A 20,237-nucleotide genomic window follows, 5' to 3' on the forward strand; every position below is an offset into this window, starting at 1 on the left:
TATCCATTTATTCCAATTATGCATAAAGGCGCACAGACGACCACGTACGTCTTTTTCAAGTCGAAGTTACACGGAAGGTATATGTGACAGGGGCCGTGGACGATAGTGTTCACCGATTCCCATTCAATAGTCAACAATACCATTTAATTTATCCTAAAACCTGATTGCATAGTGGTCAGTGCGATTTCGTACGATTGTTTGTCATTAGTGCAAGAAACAACATCCAGTGGGCGTGTAGGTCAGCCTCCTGGTTGGCATGACCGTGCGTGATTCCACCATGGACTATGTCCAATCCACCTCAATTGGGTGGTAGGCCGTGTATTTGCCATCGGTACCCGGAGAAAACTTCCGGTGGCTGGGGCCTGTGGGAGGGACGAAGACGTTCCTATTGGACGTATGAATCAAATAGTTCTCTGCGCTAAACCTCGCCGCTGGCGAATCCCTTGCGACCGGCGAGGGTGAAGACTTGTAGGGATGATTGCCCTTATCCACCACACATGAAGAAATTTCGCACCCACCCACGGCCAATATTGACTCCGATCGATGGCCCGTGATAGCTCTGCAGCTGTCACAGGGATGATCCTTTCCCTGGCCCCAACCCGACAACCCCCGCCAAGGCACGAGCAATCGGCGATCGACAAATGGTAAATATGGAGTTGGTCCCTGTGTCGAGATAGGTACCACCAGATCCCGAAGCCTACCATGTTGGAACAACCCCCCTTCGCTTACTGCACAGATCTCGACCCGAAACCCCGTTCCTGGCCGTCTAAAATCGATCATAGATCTGGATCCGGGTGGTATCCTTTACTAGCGCCGTGTTGCCACCAATCTCCATTCTTTCAGCTGTGCTGTTGCTCAATGCACCCTAGCACCCCACCCTTTACTCCATCCGCTGGTCCGGATAGTACCCTTTTGGGTAGTCAGAAGTCTGACCAGACTTAGGTCAGAAGCCATCCACGTCCGTGATTGGAGGGTGGGCTTACCAGGCTCTAGGTCATTGCGCAGTGTTAGTGCGGTCATGGGGTGGCACCTGGGAGGAAATTGCTTCACAGGTAGCCAATACCTGCCCATTGCAAACGAGCGATGCAACATTCCACGATCTCCCTTCTTCAGTCAAGGCTGCGTGCGGCCAGCACATCTTATCTACAAGGTGAGACAGGTTTTTTGCCGTCGACGGTAAGCCGATGAGTACCAAGTTAGGTTGGAAGGTGCGTATAAATAAACGGCCATTGGGTTTCATTGTTGCAATGACCATGTGCCGCTGAACATGTCCAACTTTCCAGACTCCCTTTCACGTGGCACAATGCGCTCCAGGAGGCTGCGTCTAGCCTGTGATACCTGCCACAGGGCGAAAATACGATGCACCGGCGGTAGCCCCTGTAAGAAGTGTGAGAACGCGTGCGTCAATCCCCAGCACCAATGGCCAACTGGTCCGGCGAAGTCCCAATTCTAAATCATCGAGGGATAGTAATGTCCCGTGCCAGTACAGCTACACCCAAAAGCTTGGCAAACCCAAGGGCAGCCGGAACAAGAGGACACTTGCTAGGCTGAACGCATCCAACAGTGGGCGACAGCAGCCAGCAAGGACCCCGGACAGACTGCTACCATTATCGTTGCCAGTTTCAAAGACCCCTTCTCCAACAATTGCCGAGACCCCTTCGAGGACTTTACTAGACTATCAGCCATTGGAGGCCGATCTCGGATGTCCCTGGGTAGACCCTTTCTTCGATCTCGATGCTACAGTGTATCCTCCACCACCGGATGGAGGCCTGTGTCAGGTGAGTTCGCCGTGTCTCGCAATCTGAAAATCCCAGTCAAACAGTAATGACAGTCCTTCAGCTCGAACCTACCTACCCAACCTTGAAAAACGGTATGTTTCTCTCACGGGTGAAATGCAAAATTACCACAGGCTCTTGTCGATTGGGACTGACGTACCACTACCTGGTCTCCAGGAACCGAAAACGGGCAGTCCAATGAAATTGACACATTCGATTCCACACAGCAGCATCCAGACGCAAGGCTCACATCCCCAATCGGTACTACTATCAACGACGACATATATAGAGTTGACGTTCAACCGCGTGTGGTTACACAGAAGCCGAATGCTACAACCCCCAGCCACATTCCGGCTTCTTACCCTCCCAACAGGGCACCCTTCGGCACTTCTATCACTTCATCCCTCCTCTTTGAAAATCCCAGCCCAATCCAACGCGAAGAGGGAACCTCATGTTCCTGCATCCGGCTGCTAACAGAACAACTCTATCTCCTCCATTCTACGGAACGCAACAACCTTGCCATACCGTTCGATCGGGTTCTATCAATGGCTTCAACGTTCATTGGCTGTGCTGACGGTGTCCTACACTGTGTGCTGTGCCGACTTGACAGCACGGTATTGCGACTAATCATGACGGTGCTCCAGACAATTTTCAGCTGGGTTTATATGGGTTATAGCGAGCAGCCCGGGTCCCCCAAACTGCCCCCCATTCACTTTGGCGATTGGAGGGTTCCGGAGCAGGATGGGGAAATGGTGAAGCTGCTGCTTACAAGGCACCTGCTATCCCTCTGTCGCTCTGTGGTTCGTATCCTACAGCTCCGGGTGGATGAGATGCATCTACTTGCCAAAGTCCAAACGAGGTTTCATTGTATGGACACTGCAAGCATGAGTGTTCTAGCAGAACGACTATCTAGCTCACTGTCGGATGTTATTCACCTGGTTCAGCATTGCGGCAAGGGGAAGGATGTGATCCCCGACTCGCCATCATCTCAGAAGAGCCCTGAAAAAAGTGGAACTGTCGCAGAGTCGGGTTAGGCGCGGACGGTTGCTGCGTGACGAGAAAGTGTACGCCTTCGAGGCCTCTTCTTGACATCCGTTCGCGATCCTACGCGACGGATGGCTTACCCTTAACTATATAATCTGTTGAGCGTGGCGTCGATCAGAGCGGCATGTTTTGAGTTAAACTTTAGCAGTGGTGCATTCTTCGCGCGTTGATGGTTCAAGTCCTCAGCCTAGCCAAGAAATCACCTTCAGAATCAAATGTCTTAGATCCCTTTAACCCTTTCAGGTGAAAATTACAACTTATTTTCCTGGTCCCCCTAAACGTCTGCTGGACCTACTATTGCAATCTTTCCGTATGACTCCCTTGTATTATCTAGCCAATTCAGGCACACTGGTACGCAGAACGTCCTCTGCAATTACTCTTATTCTTGAGAATATATGTTTGTCATACACTATCTCGCACGGCGGCTAATATACCAACAGTGTTGGGATTTAGAAACACAGCGACAACTTGGTAGATCGGTTAGATTAGTATGTTTTACAATTCCTCTTGTGCTCCAGACTTTAGTGTCCGTTTAGATGGTTGATTTCTGTCCCGAACTAAGGCGGATTTCCAAGATGGGTCTGATTACAATGAGTTCCGAATAATTACACATAAAATTATCTTCTCCCCAACACAATATGATTACCTAATAGATACCTGCACAAGTGAGGTCATTGTTGGTTGTGGTCTTAAGTACAGAATACATAGCTATCCTGAGTATCCTCAACTTTGGTGATCGCCTCTCGGACAGTAGTGAGTATGTCAGTATCACTTTTCCTCGTTTAATGGTCCCCTTCGTCCTGAGAGTGCGAATTACATAACACTTCTTGTTGTTGTGCAAACTGCCCGATGTTCTCTTATATGCCCGTTTATCAGAAGTCCTGTTTGCCTCATGAGTTGCAAACCGTACGGAAAAAAAAAGAGTAAGAACGAGGGGCAATGTGGTCCTTTTCGGCCCAAAACATTAAGAGGGATACTGGGGAGGACACCGCAAGACGTCGTCGAACACGACAATATCACAGGGAAACAAGAAGAAAAGTCTTCGAAACCAATATTTAGACGTAACTAATAATGCCAATTTATATATTTTATCAAGAAAATCAGTCGTAGCCCGCGTGATCTACGTCCCACTATTGCTAGTCACACGTCGACTCGGTTTGCCTCTCTAACCACTTTTGAAGTAGTTTCTCCGGTAATCTCGTTGTGTGCTTGTTTGCTAACATTCCCAAAAACCTCATCAATTTCCTCTAGCGTCCTGCCGGTCGTCTCGGGTACCAAGAAAAAGGCCCACGTTCCTGCAAGAACACAGCATGCCGCAAAGAAAACGTATGTGCCATAACCAATATTAGCCATCATTGCCGGAGTCACGATTCCAACAATAAAATTGGACAGCCAATTGACACAAGTTGATAACGCGACCCCTTTAGAACGGAGTGCATTTGGGAAGACCTCTGAGGGCAGGGCCCAGCCGAGAGGTGAGTATGTATTCCCGTAGACAAGAATGTACAGGAAGGCCATCGCCACACAGGCCCAACCAGCCGATGGGTTAGCCCAATTGGGCCCATATAGAGCCATTAGCACAGCAATGACGACATAGCAGGCTCCCATAAGGAAACCTCCTAGTATAGCCAGGGGTCGCCGACCAACTTTGTCGATGGTGAAGAAACAGACTAGGACGGTGAGAAGCTGAAGGGAATTGAATACGCCCGACAAAATCAAGGACATCTCGCCCTCCTGGCCGATTGAAGTGAAGAGCGTCGGCGCGTAGTATATGAAGGCATTTACACCCGAGAATTGTTGGAAAAATCCTACACCCACGCCGACTGCTGTCCTCTTCCAGGTCTGCGGTTTGAATAGATCCATCCATATCAGGGCCTCTCGCTTGATGCCAGTCACTCCCGGGCGTTGTTGCTTTTCCATGAGTTTCTGGGCTCTAACCTCACTGATTATTGCGTTGAACTCAGCCTGGACTTTCTGATCGCTCAATGGAAGGCCGCGCAGCCGACTCAGACTCTTGAGACAATCCTCCGGCCGATCAACGAGCGCCAGCCACCGTGGTGAGTATGGGAAGAAATGGATACCGATTCCAACAAGAGTTGCGCTGACCATCTGCAAGCCAAAGGGCACACGGAATGAAGCTTCACTGTTTACTAATCTCATGCCGAACGTTATCCAATATGCTATGACTGACCCGGACACGAGGCAAATGGATTCGAGCACTAATAGGGTTCCTCGCAGGTTTGGTGGTGAAATTTCTGAGATGTAAAGTGGTGCGCCCTGGTATTGCCAGATAAATTAGCAAGCTGTCTTGCATGGGACAGGAGATTTATCTCTACCATAGCCAGTGTACCAACCCCGATACCACCAATTGCTCTTCCAGCAACCAGCATGCCGTAACTTTGGGCCGAGGTCTGGATAATGGCCCCGATGTCAAAAATGATAACGACCACCGTCAGGGCCCACTTCCTGGAGACCTTGTCGGCAAGATAAGGCATGAAGATACAACCGACAAATGCCCCGAGGAGCAGCATGCCTGTCATGAACCCTTTGCCAAATTCACTCTCCGCATGCGGGATAGCCGCATGAAATTGGGGCATGACATTGATGACTGATATAACTCCCTGGTCATACCCAAAGCTGAAACCCCCAAGAGAAGCAAGGCCGGCGGCTCCAAGAACATACCCCGAGCTGAAAAGCCCTCTGACGCCATCCGGTCCATATGAAGGCATCATATCCAGCGCTTCAACACCAAGGGTGCCCCTCTCATCATGCTCCACCGTAGTATCATCCTCTTTCGACTTTTGATGCATTGAAAAACTTGAGCGAGTTATAGCTCTTGACTGTCTCTCCTTGTATTTACCTGACTGAGGAGGCAGGACTGGGCACTTAAGTAGCCCGTGGGGCAGGGGATATCTGACTGGAGTTACGCCGGCCGGCTCTAAACACACATCCCCAGACGGCAAAAAGGTATAAGCGCACCAATCAGATCTACTAGAGTGATGTACAGGGATTACGAAAATGACAGGCGCATCGGACATCTCTCTTGACCTGACCTCCGGCTACTTACCATGATTATTAGTCCCGTGTCGTGTCGGTCAGTCATTGGGCGAATAACGCACTTACTCGTCTCTCCATAAGCCGGGCGGCCGGAGACGTGTGGATTATAGGCATTCTGTCTACAATGAACTGCCTTGATGAGTTCTGCTAGATGGCTGAAAATACGATGATTTCCAGAGCCACATATTCTCAGTCACCGAAGACACCGCTTGGGGTGTAGTGAGGAAAAGAGGCTTTTTGAAAATGGGCCATGTCAATAGCTTGTGTATCATATATCTAGAGTTCTCAGATTGGTCGTGGTCAACTATTTTATTGAATCAATATCTGTTCGCCCCAGACCTTCTTGGTGCGACACCCTGGCTATATTCACGACCGAACAGCAACCAGGCTTATCAACCCGGATACCAAATGACAGGTGGAATGAATCAGTAATGCACCACACGTTGGACCTCTCGTAAGACTAGTTCCAACAAAAACCTTTTTCGCTCAGCATTATAACTAACAGTCGCTCCTATAGTACATACGTCACGACATGCGAATTTAGGAATACGTAACCGTTGTGACCATTCTACGGCTTTTGCGGGGTCCCCACACGTCTCGAGGGCAGTATTGTTTCTGGGGGAGGCTGCCTGTGCAAGCCGGAATACTCCGAGATACCCCATCAAAGTCTTTGTTTCGACCACCGGCCTCCACTCATCCGTTCATGGCTCTCCACGTCCGGGCCCGGGAAAGTTGTGAAATGGCACGGAATCGGGTGACAGACATCGGACTTAATCACTGCGGAAAAGTGATTCGGATATGCGCCCCCGGTTCCAACCCCCTCGGCCGATTCACGTGATGTTAGGCCGTCAATGTAAGTACAGGCCTCGATACCATTGTACATGGGGAACTGATCTTCTACTATATCATTTTGATGACCCCTGGTGGACCTTATCAGTTCCATCTCTGTCCCCTTGAGCCGTTATGCAGAACAGACTTCTATTAGCAGGCGACAGAGCCGACTTCACCACGCTCGAATTCGACCAGAAGAGAGGAAAGTTGAGCATCCTTGCTAATTATGCAGCCCCCTTCAATGCTTCCTGGGTCGAGCTATCGTCATCGCAAAGGGGCCTGGATCAACTTGTCGGCCTATCCGAGGGGGACGAGTCGGGTCTTTTGTATACCTTCGAGATAGATCACCTGAAAAAGGATTGCACAATTACCAGCCAGTTGCCAACTCTGGGAGCGCCTGGTCACTGTAGGTAGATACATCACTCGGTTTACCATACGGTTCTTATTAGTGATAATTTGGTCTTACTAGTCATCAAGTTGCGTGATAATACTGCACTAGTTCTTGGCACTGTTAGTCGACATCAGGTCCTCGTTTCGACACATCTACTAACATTTCACTCCATGTAGTATCTGGGAGGATCTGTTGCCCTCTATCCCATCTCCAGAACACGCAATGGCAAGATACTGCTTCAAAATGTTCCGCGAGCGGAGATTCTACCGGAATTTCCCTATCAGTCGATTGGACACGGTCCTAACAAGGCCCGTCAGCAACAATGCCATGTGCATCAAATATTGGAAGACAGCCAAGGCATACTATACGCCCCGGATCTGGGATCCGATAGGGTTTGGATACTTCGGCGCGACGGCGTTCAGCATCCTGAAGTCTGTGGCTGGCTACAGTGCCCTCCCGGAACAGGCGCTCGGCATGCCGTATTGACTCCCAATGGTATGTACTCTTAGCCTCAACACGGAGATCCCATGTTCCGGAGCTAGCTGACCTTAATTGCTAGAGATGATAATGTACGTTATTGGAGAGCTCTCGCACACTGTCATCGCCTTCGATGTATCAGCTGCCCCTGCAGAGGGCATACCCCCGATTGATGGCTTCGCACCGACTATAATCCCTCCGGAGGTTCACCCTGATCATCAAGGCATGATGGACTCTGCCGAAATCGGTCTTCATCCCTCCATCCCTAACGTTATCTATGCCAGCAATCGCTGGGAGAGGCACATCGCGCAGCGTGAACCATACCTCCACAGTGTGCCTCGCGATCTACCGCCGGGAGATGCGATCGCTATTATCCTGCTCTCCGAGGACGGCAGGAAGGTCAACGACATCAAGCACGTACGAACAGGCGTTGATGTCATCCGTGGCATGCGGCTCAGTGACGACGGCAGGTATGTCGTTGTAGTCGGACAAGAAGGGGGTGGCGTGGAGGTCTATGGAATCAACGGGGAAAGGGGAGACAAGTGGACTTTGATGGCCGCCCTGAAGGAGGGGCTAGAAAACGGGATAAAGCATGCCATTTGGCTATAAGAGGGTATACATAGACCGTCGGGAGTCCATGGACACGTTTACTTGACATTGAGTTGAATTTTTCATATTGCCTTTGTAGAATGGAAGGAAGAGCACTAGATGGTTCTAACCCCCCCCCAGCAGTGACCTCCCCAGAAGAGATATATGTGAGTATAGCATTCAAATTTTCCTTCTCTAAATAACCTTAGGAGGTAGGGAGGGGCTATCCATGCCTTGAGTGGAGTGTTGTCATATGTCAATGTTAGGCTTTAAGTTGCTAAAATGTTGGATCGAAAACCTCTGCAACCTATTGTTTCATGTACATCAAGCTTTTTCAAGGCTATGAGTCTGATGAGTGGAGAAGAGCTAATATTCGAAAGGTAATTACGGTTGGGAATTCCAAAATAGACAAGAAAACATCCAAGCACATTCCTCACAATCAAATTAACATAATCTACTGGATGACCTTCATATTCTGGAGACATCTCTAAAGCTAGCCGTTTCTCATGTTCAACGTCATACCAACGTTTCAAACAGATTGGCTGCCTTTGGTAATACCCGAGCATACAAGAGACAGCACATGGCGCTGCACCTGCTCCGCTGATCCTTCAACATTGATGGTAGTGACATCCCACTCGCTCTTCTGTGGCTCCTCCAGGGCTTGCAGCTGGGAACGCACCATATTGCTCTTCAAGTAGTGGCCCTCTCGCACATTCACACGTTGCATAAGTGTCACCTCACTTACCTTAAGGTAAATAAAGTGGATTTTGATCTGCGACGAGCCGTACACAGCGATGCGCATGACCTCGCGGTACTTCTCTTTCAAGGCGGGACAGGAAACGATCACCGATTTTGGGGGATGAAAGCTGTTGCGTTGGCTAGGGGACAGGGCCTGAAGGGTGGCCTCGCGCAGAGCAATAAGCCAGTCCCAGCGATCTTCATCCGCAAGAGGTACTCCGTTCCTCATTTTATCTTTGTTGGATTCGGGATGGTACTGATGTGTGTCAAAAGTCAGCTTATTTGCCTATCCTGATTCAAAGTCCATCCCTCATGGACAGTTTCCAACCTACGTCATCTCCTTCAAAAACGGTACACCCAGCGAGTGTCGCAAATATTCACATATTGTTGTCTTCCCACACCCGGCAGGACCAGTAACAACCCAAATACGTTGCAACTGTGTATGGCTAGGGGAGTGTTCTTGCGGGAGCTCGCATGGGATCAAGGACGACTGGGCGTTCAGTGCGAGCGGCATGATTGGCACTCAATCGCATAGTTCAGATGTGTCAGTGACCCTTTCTTCGGTGTTGGTCCATAGTATTGTATTTGACAAACAGTGAGTACAGACTTCCGGATGTTCTATCGGGTTTATTTTTGGCTTTTCGCCGCTTAGCGATCGGGGGTTATCCTAGCGGAATGGTGAGCCGGGCAAACTCCCCTTCAACCGAGGTCAAGATAATATGTCCGATGACGGGGTCCCACCAACACCAATTATCCCCGGTGCGTCACAACTCCGATCCTATGGCCTAAAGTAAATCTCCCTGTCGTCCTCATATACATCCCCGTTCCAGTTTGTTATATCCGTTAGGCTGAAAACCATTTTTATTGGCCTCCCCTGCTGGACAACTGCTTGTACCATTGTACGTCTTCAGAGAACAACAGCAACATGGCTCCTCCCACTCACTTCAAGCTCAATACGGGCGCCGTCATTCCCGCTGTCGGCCTCGGTGAGTGGCATTGATTCTGATGACGTTGCTGCGCCCTCAATAACGTAGATGATATGCCCAGGAACCTGGAAATCCGAGCCAGGAGAGGTCGCAAAGGCAGTGGCCTTCGCCCTCAAAAATGGATACCGGCACATTGATGCGGCATTGTGAGTGAGCCCTGCTGTCCCTCTCATCATCGAGTGCTGGCTAACGAACAGAAGAATCTACGGTGAGCTCTTTAATCGCGGTGGGCTGTCTTCCCAAGCCACAGTTATAATAACGCATAATTCAGGTAACGAAACCGAGGTCGGCCAGGGAATTAAGGATAGCGGCGTGCCCCGCAAGGACATATTCATCACCAGTAAGCTTTGGAACACACATCACCCAAATGTCAAGGAGGGTCTACAGAAGACCCTGGATAGCCTGGGCACCGACTATCTTGATCTTTACGTAAGTGCACTGTCATTTTGTATGAGGCCTAGCATCTGGTCTGACGAAGTATTCCATCAGCTTATTCATTGGCCCGTTCGACTGGTTCCTGTGAGCAGTTCACATTCCCAGCATTCCGCCCCAGAGCCCTGCGCGACTAACCTTCTCCATGTAGAATGAGACGAGCGAGCTTCTGCCGGTAAACCCGGATGGCACCCGCTCGGTGGACCGATCGTGGGATCAGAATGAGACCTGGCGCCAGATGGAGGAGGTTTACAAAGCTGGTATGGTCAAGGCGATTGGGCTCGCAAACTGGTCCATTCCCTATTTGGAGGAGCTCCGCAAGACATGGACCGTTGTGCCGGCTGTAAACCAAGTTGAGCTGCATCCTTTCCTCCCTCAACATGAACTCCGAGAGTATTGCGACAAGCTTGGTATACTCCTCGAAGCATATTCCCCTCTAGGTTCTACCGGTGAGTAATTCATCTAGCTATTCTTCTTGTGTCCCACAAAAGCCATGTGCAAATTACTAAGATGTCTTTTGCTAGGGGCTCCTATCATGTCAGATCCTGAGATCCAACAGATTGCGGATAAGAATGGAGTTTCCGCCGCCACGATCCTCATCAGCTACCACGTCAACAAAGGCGTGGTTGTTCTTCCGAAATCGGTGAGTGAGAAGCGCATTGCTAGTAACAGAGAGGTTATTTCACTATCTAAAGAGGATCTGTATGTGCTGGACGGAATGGCGGCTGCGGGCAAGGCGAAACGCTTGAATACGCCGCTGTGGGGATTTGATCTGGGCTTCGCGGACTGGTACGGTCCGGTGAAGTCGCAGTAAAGCTCATATAACTCTGTGTGATTATAGAAGGCTTCAATCCATGGAAACTAGGAAGTGAATGCTGAGTAGACTCTGTCACGAATCCTACGAAGGTAGTATTCTTTTCCAATGAAGACCGCCATTTATGTGTAAGGCTATACTATATTTCCTAAATTCAGCAATGAATGTGCCACTATGGGGTGGACCGACCCGAGTCTAGCCTAATGACGAACCCTTGGCATAATCTATCCATAAATCTTGTTTTCTCCGATGGTTCCCCAGTTACACGTGAACCTTCGGTTTGTCCTTCTGGCCAGATGTTGCACAAAGGCCTCCAGGTTATAATGTGACTTTACTATTTCTTCTTGGAATACATGCAGCAGATAAAACATTTATCAGAATTTATTATGGTTCCGTAAAATGAGATCCTTGAAATGTTGTTATCGGAAAGGATGGATGTGTTGAACTCTGGTACTTAGGCTAGACAGGCCACGAGACGTACATCTTCCCTTCCCTTGAGGTGAGGTTAATTAGATTCTACCCACGTAATAATCTTCCAAGCAAATGACCATACAGACACTTTCAGAAAACCATGTTTATTGTAGTTGTATTGTCTATGAGGTCCTTGGGTGGAGAGAATCTAAGGTCTAGTTCTTGTATGGAGCCGGAGATATACCTTCCATCAGAGCCTTTATGCGCATAGCAAGTAGTTTGGAATGGAAGCGGGTGTAGGGGAGATAGCCGACCATGAGCCAGAGGTTGGGCACTCCAGTCTCCCGGTACGCAGTTTTGAACTCGCCCTCCTCATCTATACCCCAGATGGGACCGCACTGGTCGGCGATCTTGTCACCTAGAGTGGCACGGATCGAGTCAATGGTGTTGGAGAAGCCAGTTGCGAAGACAATCAGGTCGAATTGGCGCTCACGCCCATCGTTGAGGATTACCTTGTCCTCGGTGAATCGCTCAATGTATCCTGGCTCCACCTTGATCTTGCCATTGATGATGTGCTCACACGCACCGGCATCGAAATAGAAGCCACCGTTGCGGGTCTGGCCGAGGGTGGAACCGCCCGTGCCGCGCTGACCACGCCAGGTCCGGAGACTACGAGCATGGAGTGCATCCAGAAGAGGCCGGTCAAGGTCTTCCAACACCTTAGCATTACGCCTGGCGAGTTCTTCTCCGGGCCCAGTAGGGGTGGCAAAGAAAAGACGGTCTTGTTCTTCATGGCTAGGCCGGTTGCCTTCGGCGTCAGGACCATAGTTACCGATTGTGCGCGGGACGGAATGGGTCAGAGACATGATGTAGGTTGGGGACCGCTGAAGAAGTGTAACATCGATGCCCCGGCGCGAACAATCGAAGGCCGTATCGAAGCCAGAGGATGAGGTACCAACGACACAGACCTTCTTACCCACAAACTCACGCGCACTGTCGTGGGCCGTTGAGTGGCGGATAACACCACCCTTGAAATCGGCCATCCCGGGAATATCCGGGGTCATGGGAACGCCGCAAAGGGAGGTAGCTATGATGACCTGCTTGGGGTGCAGTTGTCTGGTTTCGTGGCCTTCTTTGTTAATCACGACCGTCCAGTTATGCTGGTCGTCTTGCTCTGCCTTCACGACCTCCGATTTGGTCCAAACATTTAACTCCAATGCCTCCGCATACCACTTCATATACATTCCTTGCTTCTGAGCGGGTGTGTACGTGGGCCAAAGCTTAGGGTATGGAAAGTAAGGCAAATCATCAGCCCAGTGGGGGAAGTGAAGCGATAGGTACTCATAACGCTTCTTCCAGACATCGCCGATCTCTTCGCTGCGCTCAATGATGAGGCTATCCATACCAAGTGCCTTACATCTGGCAGCTAGCGCAAGACCACTATTTAAGAGAAAAAAGAGTCAGTCTTAATGAAACGAGATATGGAAGAAACAGACTAACTTCTGGCCTCCACCAATGATCAGGATCTCGGGGTTGGCAGCGTCGATTTCCGCAGCTCTTTGCTTCTCCCAGCTGATGGGACCCGTCATATGCCCGTCGGAAGGAGGAGCTTCGGGAAATTGTTTCAGCTTCTCTGCAACCGTGTGCATTGTGTAAATCTTCCACCCCTCCCGAGTGAAGACCGCATTGATAACGGCTGAAGAAAGCACGACTTCAGTCTCAAAGGACACGACGAATTGCAGCTGAGCAAAGTCCGGATAGGGCCGGGAAATAGTCGGAGCCGGGGTGAGGAATTTGAAGTTGGTGGCTTTCGTTTTAGGGAAAAGGTCCGTCGCAGCCTTGAAGATTGCCGGGTGAAAATTGAAAGTGCGGTAATCCCAGGTGAAGGTCAACTTGTCCCGCCAAACTCCTGTATGAGAAGGACATGTTAAGGGATGCCTGCACGGGCTCGTAAAAGTAAAGCTCACCATATGGAAGGAACACCTCAGCAAATGCCTGAGCATCCCCAGCTCCCATGGTCTGCGACAGCCGCGCCACGATGTCTTCGGCTTCCCTTTGAGCATCGCAGTCCGTGGGAACTTCGATCCCCAAAACATCTGAACTGGGCAAGACATGATTATATTTGAAGTCGTACATAAAGTTGTCGTCGACCGGAGGCTTTGAGGGATGGCATTCCAGCTCCTTAACCACGGCTTCGGCCTTGATATCGGTCATGTTGGCTTTGCTGCTGTCCAGGACAGAATCATGCATGGTGACAGCCATTGCGATCGATGTAAAGAGAACCTTGGGAATGTACCAGACGCTGACAAGATAAGCATCCTTTCCATATTTCTCTACATGTCGCTGCAGTTACTCTCGTGCCCTTTTTCAATAGACAGCTCTGCTGCATGCTTCCATCCAGGTGACCGGAGATAAACGGGTGATTGGGGCGTCGGATATAGTTCTGGTCACATGACCGGACATAATCAAGCCCGTCCACCCGATGCCGACGACTTTTGCCTGTGTCTCTGGATGAATTGACTCCGGGCGCTTTGTTTGTCCCATCCACTCCAATCTCCTCCATCATATCGTCCGATTCCCATGGCATGATGGTCAAACAGCCAGGATCGGACCTCTCCCACGCATCGGGCAGAGGCGCTGGTTCTCCGCGCCGGAATAACGAGGCCGGGGACACGCAGGGGCCGCCCAAAAAACAAAGGAGACAACGGCCCTCTCTCAGCTGCGCAGGTTGGTGCCATCCAAGCCCTGCAGTATGGGCTGCTTCAGAAGCGGTCACGCAATGGCTAACGCTAGGGCTGTCAGAATGCCGCCGGCTGAAAATGAAATGCGACCGGCAGGGTCAGTAAACAAGCTAATCTGGCGTCTGGAGTGTTTCTCCCGGCTGAAAGAAGATTGCAGTGCCATGCTCCAACTGTGTCCGTCGAGGCCGGGCCCCGTTCTGTAATCCGGGGATAACCGACCAAACACCGTCACGGTGTGTGTTTCTCTCGTTATCCCTGCGTTCATGTCTGTCACCAGCTGAGTCAGTATCATAGCAGAGAGTCTGAGGTGCACCAAAGACCGCGCCAGGCTGCCGGGCATGATCAGCCCTCGCAATCCCCGGACGGAATTACTCGCCTTTCACCTGCAACCCATGAATCTGGCCCTCACCACAGACAAAGATGGGAATTGCTACCACAACATGACTTCTCCCAGCATCACAATCATGGCCAAGCTATCGTCGCTGCGCAGGGCTCCGCGGACGATCCGGGTCGGAACCTGCCGCCGCAGCATAGCGGCAGACGGGATGAACAACTTGCCCTCCTCGCCCATGTGCTACAGTCCGACTCCTTACAGAACTCTCCTCCGGTGCTCACAAGCCGAAATCCTCTGGCTGGCCACGGTGATTCAGGCAAGGATATTGGCCTCCACAACTCCGCCGCACAGCCTCTCGGGGTGGGTGAACAGAGCGGCTCCTACGGCACATTGATGTTGGGCAAAGGAGGTCGGTCAAAATACTTGGGACCGACTGCGGGCAGTGAATGGTTGAAAGAAGTACGTCTCCTTGCTGGAACGGCACTCAGTCCGCTAAGAGTATAAATGGTAGTCCGAAACACAAGACATATCAGACAGTCCGCCGGTTACTCGCGCTCCTTCTCCCAAAATAATCCAAGAACCGATTCGATCTCAGCCTGGTCGGTTAACTCCCGGTACTGCTCCCATCGCCTTTCCTTTTAACGTTGCAGCCTCTCATATCAGTACTCGCGAACTGCTCTCCCGCCTGCCGCCAAGAGAGGAGGCGGAGACATTGGTTGCGTCGTACTATCGCTACTGTGCTTGGCAGTGAGTGTCGGAGACCCAGTACGAAAGATGGCCCTGACAAAGGTTTAGTCATGATGTGGCTCCCAGAGCCACTTTCGATAAGACATTTGACCGAGTCTACGCAAATTCAAGTGGGATGTCTTTATCCCCACAAGTCAATCCACAGGAGATTGCACTCGTTTTTATCATCCTGGCTCAGGGCACCTTGTTCAATATTGAGATGCCCAACTACGATCCATCAACCGAAGACTGGCTACACCTCTCGGAGCTGGCTCTGGTCAAAGGACGCTTCCTCTCAAATAACATGGTAGCCGGTCTCCAGACCTTAGTAAGTCTTCAGTTAATCGCGCCCGATCAGCTACTAATATTTGCTAGCATTTGATGGCGCATCTGCATTTGTATAGGAACCCCTTCGTTGCGTAATTTCTTCAGCCTAACATCTGGGGTAGACAACTGGATAAAGGCGGAAGAGGTGACAATTCCTGGCCTCTGTGGGGACTGGTCATGCGATTAGTCCAAGCGGTAAGCATGGCTCCTTGATGTGACGACAGCATCTAATGGGTCCATCTGTAGATGGGTATGCACCGGGACGGTGCCCGCTGGAACCTCTCTCAAGATGTGATTGAGGAGAGACGCAAGGTCTTCTGGGAGCTGAATGCTGCCGATACCTTTCAGGCTCATTGCTTTTCGAGGCCGTATGGATATCGCCTGTAGGCTTATTGCAGTTCTGATGTCGGTCAGGTGCGCGATTAATCCTGAGCATTGCGACGTCGAATTCCCTGCCGAGCCGCTCCATGTAAGCCAGGAGAAGAGCTATTCGAGACTACGATTCGAGCTATCTCAGCTTTCTTCCGAGTGTGTACTTCATTGTTACCCAACCCTGCTTTGTTTGTTATTGCTTCGGGGCTAATGAGGCTGAAGAATTCTCCATATGGCCATGAAAGTACGGAAACCACCGTACTCTGCTGTCACCGATCTAGATATTAGGCTGTACGTCCTCCTGTTCGACAATTGCAATATATTCGCATGCTAACCCTACCGAGGGCGGACTTTGAGCGCAACCTTCCCTTCTCCCTTCGTTGTCGAGCAGCGTTCCTGTCCATGCCCTCTCGGTATCCCCACGTCCAGGCGGCAATCGAAGCATCACCAGAACCATCCCGGAGGTCAATGACCATATCCTTCCAAGTTTGTCTGCCCATCCCCTCCATTCGTGCGTCTGCTGATCGAATCAGCAAATTAATCTTGCACTTAACATATCGGAGACGATAATCAATTTACATCGGCCTTATTATGCCAAGGCGCTCTACGACATCAACGAACGTACAAAATCCATATATGCGCCCTCATTTCTCACAGTGATCGAGCGTTGCGGGGTAAGGCCATCCTTTAGGCTGTCCAATTATGATCTCTGCTTAACATTGGTAGATCATCATTGCTATTGTTGACGACATTCATACCCGCTTTCCCGCGGTCAGCACCAGACAATGGAATTTCTGGGTAGGAGAAACCATTTCCTTTGTCAATGAGAGACCATAATATCTGATGGTGTATGGCACAATAGTATCACGTGTTTGGTTCGGCTCTCTGCTTAGGGACGTTGGTGTTGCGCGATCCCAAGAATTCAATGGCTACTTTTGCTCTTACGCAGGTTGATGCCGCGATCAATCTATTCACTTCTTTGGTTCAGCACGGCGCCAACACTCCGAGATACTGCCGTAATCTGCAGTGGCTTTCGAAACTGCGCGCTCGGGCATCGTCCAAAATTGCCACAGCGTCTACCGCCGCCCAACAGGCCGACTCGCAGCGAGACCAGGGCGATCCGGACAGGCAGGAAATTAGTCGAGAAGACAGAGAGGATAGTGAGGATGTCGAGCTGCTCGGTTGGCGGACCAGGTTGATTGAACGGGCTGGTCAAGGTCGTCCGACTATCCGCACTATTCAGCTTGCTGAGACGCCGACCGATTCTCATGAGAGCTTTGATGTCTCGAACACATCGCCGCATGGGCATATTCACAGAGCCCCTCAAGGTGAGCTGGGATTTGGAGATAATATCATGATCCCAGGCTCATCCCTTCCTATGGTGACCCCCGACTCGACAAACGAACTTGTGAGCATCACTATCCCAGCGTACGCCCATTGTTCGAACTGACACATACCACACAGTTACAAGACTTTTGGGATCCAATGCTGCTGCAGGATATTTTGGGAGGCATTCCAGTGGAGTAGGCAGATATGATGATGACTCCCGAGCCGAGTCTCTCTAACTTTCCTCCGTCGGGAGGTCGGATCACTACAACCATTTGGCATGCTCTAGTAGTGGAGTCAAATTTCGTTCCAAACAAATATGTTCTTAACAAGTGTAATACGATGCTCGTATTGTCTTGACTTACCATGATAGATAAAAGGTATCCCTTAGGCAGTATCATATTTCAAAGCTTCAGAAATTACAGCCAAAGGCCTTTAAACATCCCGATGCCGCCACTCAGGGTTCTGCTACACACCTATAGGTTTGTTCGCAAGACCAGAAGCTTATGCACCCCTTCAACTTGAAGTCCATCTTAAAATTTGCTGGGATATTAGGTCTACTCTAACTTTAAAATGCGAAATGTCCCGTCTACATAGGCCTCGTGGTAACCTTTGAAAGGCTGCCAATGCAAGGCAGAATGCATATGTATCACACCTACAGTTCTATCTATGGGCTTTGTGGCCAGCAGAAGTAAGACTTGCACAAGATGACCAAGGAAACTATTAGTCTATTTTACCGACTGGAGTTATATGTAAAACACTAGGCCTTGTCCTTCGCAACTTCCATGATAGGCAGACCATTGTCGTCAAAGTATACCGGTACGCCATTGCGGAACGAGTACTGTAGAGCAGTGGCAATCTTAGCCGTCTCATAGGCATCCTCGGGGGCGCAAGTGAGAGGCTCGCCGTCAAGAACCGCGGCCGCAAACTCTTCCAAGTCTTTGATGAACGATTTATCGTAGAGGACGAAAGCATCTGGGGTTGTAGCCGTACGCACACCATGCGAATCACGAATCTCAACACGATTGATAGTGGAGTTTGCATTGATGACCGAGTGGGCCTTAGTCCCGCACACGCGAGTCATCCCCTCGAAGCCGTTGGTGAGAGTGCGGCCCAAGTGGAAGGTGAGGATCTTGCCGTTGGCGAATTCTACCAGACCCCATCCGTTGTCGCAGTCGCCATACTTGGCAAGCTCGCCATAGACAGCCTGTTGACCCATGGCAATGACTCTGTTGACCTGTTTCTTGGGGTTGGTGAGGCCCGACTTGACATCCAGGTAGTATCTACCAATGTCGATCTGTGCGGTGTGAGCAACTGAGCCCTGCAGGGACTAAGTAATAATGGAAATATGACTGACATCGTGGACCCCCATATCAACAAATATACCTCCAGACTGCTCGGAAAATTTCACAAAGAAGCCTATGTAAGACGGTTAGAGCTCACTAGACTGTCGGTGGTTGTTTGAAAGAAAGCTCACCTGTAGGATCCTGCTGGTCAATGCAAGAGCTCTCGACCGCGTGGATATCACCGAGTGACCCATCCATGACCATCTGCTTCGCCTGAAGATACGAATCATCATCTGTTCTGGATTAGTCGATAGGCCTTCACGTTTAGCACGGAAATTCAAAGGCTTGACTCACACCGTCGACAGAAGGGCACCAAGAACTTAAGATGAGGCTTGGAAGCGGCTTTGGCGACGACCTCCTCAGTAGTGATGACATCTACCGAGATGGGCTTCTCACACATCACATGCTGATCGCGGGTTAGACATCAATTTCAAATGAGTAAACAGTTGCTTGTAAGCTCACCAGGCCTATATCAAGTGCTTTGAGGACTAACGGGGCATGGGTAGCAGTGGCTGTCGAGATCAAGACAGCCTCCGCACCGCTATTCTTCATGCAGTCCTCCGGGTCATCGAAGAACTTGACTGACGAAGGCAAATTTGTCGCTGCCCACTCATCTGCCCCGGGTTTTGTATCGCAGGCAGCGACAAGCTCAATGCGAGGTTGCTGGAAGGCCAGAATTCGGGCGCGAATGGCACCCAGACGGCCTAGGCCGATCAGAGCGATCTTCATGCGAGGTTGGCCGGTCATGGTGAAAGGAAAAAAAGATTTTATTGATGCTTGTAGAATATAAAGGCTCTGAAACAGCTTGATTTCCCTTTATCTCTTTATTATTTATCATTTTCGGGCGCAATTCTATTCCAGACATGATTGAGGGGTCTTGGTTAGGGTCCGATGTATGCGTTCATGGTTCAGTCAATGTCCGACTGCCGATGCTTCCGCCCGATCTGCTTAAGTCCGACTCAGTAGTTGACCCGATCGGACAAATGACTAAAAAAAGCGTTCGGGAAGCGACTCGAACCGCCGCTCACAACTTCCGCACCTCAACTATGTTGAGTTCGGGAATTGTCCTTTTTACTCGAGTTAGAAGATGATTTGGTCTCACCATCGATGTCTCTAAGCAATGCAAATATTGCGCCCTTCTTTTTAGAAATCAAATAAATAAAAAAATAAGAAAGGTAAAAAAAAGTAAAAAAAAATATACAATATACTCTAGTACTCTTTATTAGTTATGAATGTTGTAACTTCAGCGAACCCACCAAATCTAAACGCTTGGAATTCTGCAAGTACTTACTAATGCTACGACTAAGTACTAACTAGGGGTCGACGGGTAAATATATAAAATAATGTTGCTACAACCATCTGTTCGGCACACCGACCGACGTTAATGATACTAAGTTACTACTACCAGTATTACTAGTTCTACTCTGTTTCAGATGGGTTAGAACGGTACGATGGCGTTATAGAAGGGATGAATTCCAAGGTGTTATAAGGATAGCCTTGTAGGATTGATTACCTTCACTT

At 50.0% G+C, this 20,237-nt stretch overlaps 8 protein-coding genes across 8 annotated transcripts; 4 read left to right on the forward strand and 4 right to left on the reverse strand.

Annotated features, from left to right (window-relative positions):
• Nucleotides 1-1,267: 1,267 nt before the first annotated feature.
• On the forward strand, nt 1,268-2,809 carry BO79DRAFT_266184 (Zn(II)2Cys6 transcription factor domain-containing protein; the record flags this gene model as incomplete). Its single annotated transcript, XM_025686944.1, has 4 exons — nt 1,268-1,398; nt 1,490-1,778; nt 1,840-1,870; nt 1,953-2,809. 4 exons carry the CDS (start codon nt 1,268-1,270, stop codon nt 2,807-2,809), a joined length of 1,308 nt encoding a protein of 435 aa, XP_025539033.1.
• A 1,150-nt stretch (nt 2,810-3,959) lies between these two features.
• Nucleotides 3,960-5,629, reverse strand: BO79DRAFT_148857 (sugar porter family MFS transporter; the record flags this gene model as incomplete). The annotated part of the gene is made up of 3 exons (XM_025678563.1): nt 3,960-5,096; nt 5,156-5,456; nt 5,502-5,629. 3 exons carry the CDS (start codon nt 5,627-5,629, stop codon nt 3,960-3,962), a joined length of 1,566 nt encoding a protein of 521 aa, XP_025539034.1.
• Nucleotides 5,630-6,839: 1,210 nt separating this feature from the next.
• Nucleotides 6,840-8,184, forward strand: BO79DRAFT_148862 (putative isomerase YbhE; the record flags this gene model as incomplete). Its single annotated transcript, XM_025678564.1, has 4 exons — nt 6,840-7,113; nt 7,177-7,217; nt 7,275-7,593; nt 7,658-8,184. The coding sequence occupies 4 exons, from the start codon at nt 6,840-6,842 to the stop codon at nt 8,182-8,184; spliced, it is 1,161 nt and encodes a 386-aa protein (XP_025539035.1).
• A 508-nt stretch (nt 8,185-8,692) lies between these two features.
• On the reverse strand, nt 8,693-9,415 carry BO79DRAFT_266185 (gluconokinase; the record flags this gene model as incomplete). Its single annotated transcript, XM_025686945.1, has 3 exons — nt 8,693-9,157; nt 9,234-9,241; nt 9,331-9,415. The coding sequence occupies 3 exons, from the start codon at nt 9,413-9,415 to the stop codon at nt 8,693-8,695; spliced, it is 558 nt and encodes a 185-aa protein (XP_025539036.1).
• Nucleotides 9,416-9,826: 411 nt separating this feature from the next.
• On the forward strand, nt 9,827-11,133 carry BO79DRAFT_266191 (putative glycerol dehydrogenase (GCY1); the record flags this gene model as incomplete). The annotated part of the gene is made up of 7 exons (XM_025686946.1): nt 9,827-9,887; nt 9,949-10,033; nt 10,088-10,095; nt 10,159-10,316; nt 10,377-10,406; nt 10,471-10,768; nt 10,844-11,133. 7 exons carry the CDS (start codon nt 9,827-9,829, stop codon nt 11,131-11,133), a joined length of 930 nt encoding a protein of 309 aa, XP_025539037.1.
• Nucleotides 11,134-11,759: 626 nt separating this feature from the next.
• Nucleotides 11,760-13,806, reverse strand: BO79DRAFT_266193 (flavin-containing monooxygenase; the record flags this gene model as incomplete). Its single annotated transcript, XM_025686947.1, has 3 exons — nt 11,760-12,984; nt 13,045-13,453; nt 13,512-13,806. 3 exons carry the CDS (start codon nt 13,804-13,806, stop codon nt 11,760-11,762), a joined length of 1,929 nt encoding a protein of 642 aa, XP_025539038.1.
• Nucleotides 13,807-14,073: 267 nt separating this feature from the next.
• On the forward strand, nt 14,074-17,667 carry BO79DRAFT_237884 (uncharacterized protein). Its single transcript, XM_025684745.1, has 16 exons — nt 14,074-14,271; nt 14,347-14,382; nt 14,443-14,518; nt 14,580-15,078; nt 15,131-15,366; nt 15,433-15,673; nt 15,721-15,743; nt 15,795-15,867; nt 15,919-16,040; nt 16,087-16,200; nt 16,267-16,335; nt 16,389-16,530; nt 16,578-16,718; nt 16,771-16,842; nt 16,907-17,452; nt 17,509-17,667. Exons 1-16 carry the CDS (start codon nt 14,130-14,132, stop codon nt 17,569-17,571), a joined length of 2,595 nt encoding a protein of 864 aa, XP_025539039.1. The 5' UTR covers nt 14,074-14,129; the 3' UTR covers nt 17,572-17,667.
• Nucleotides 17,668-18,130: 463 nt separating this feature from the next.
• On the reverse strand, nt 18,131-19,463 carry BO79DRAFT_195395 (putative NAD binding Rossmann fold oxidoreductase; the record flags this gene model as incomplete). The annotated part of the gene is made up of 5 exons (XM_025681132.1): nt 18,131-18,667; nt 18,728-18,789; nt 18,848-18,949; nt 19,011-19,122; nt 19,179-19,463. 5 exons carry the CDS (start codon nt 19,461-19,463, stop codon nt 18,131-18,133), a joined length of 1,098 nt encoding a protein of 365 aa, XP_025539040.1.
• Between the last annotated feature and the right edge of the window lie 774 nt (nt 19,464-20,237).

The sequence above is a fragment of the Aspergillus costaricaensis genome (genome assembly GCF_003184835.1).
Source record: "Aspergillus costaricaensis CBS 115574 unplaced genomic scaffold BO79scaffold_17, whole genome shotgun sequence".
In the NCBI taxonomy this organism is placed as follows: Eukaryota; Fungi; Ascomycota; class Eurotiomycetes; order Eurotiales; family Aspergillaceae; genus Aspergillus; species Aspergillus costaricensis.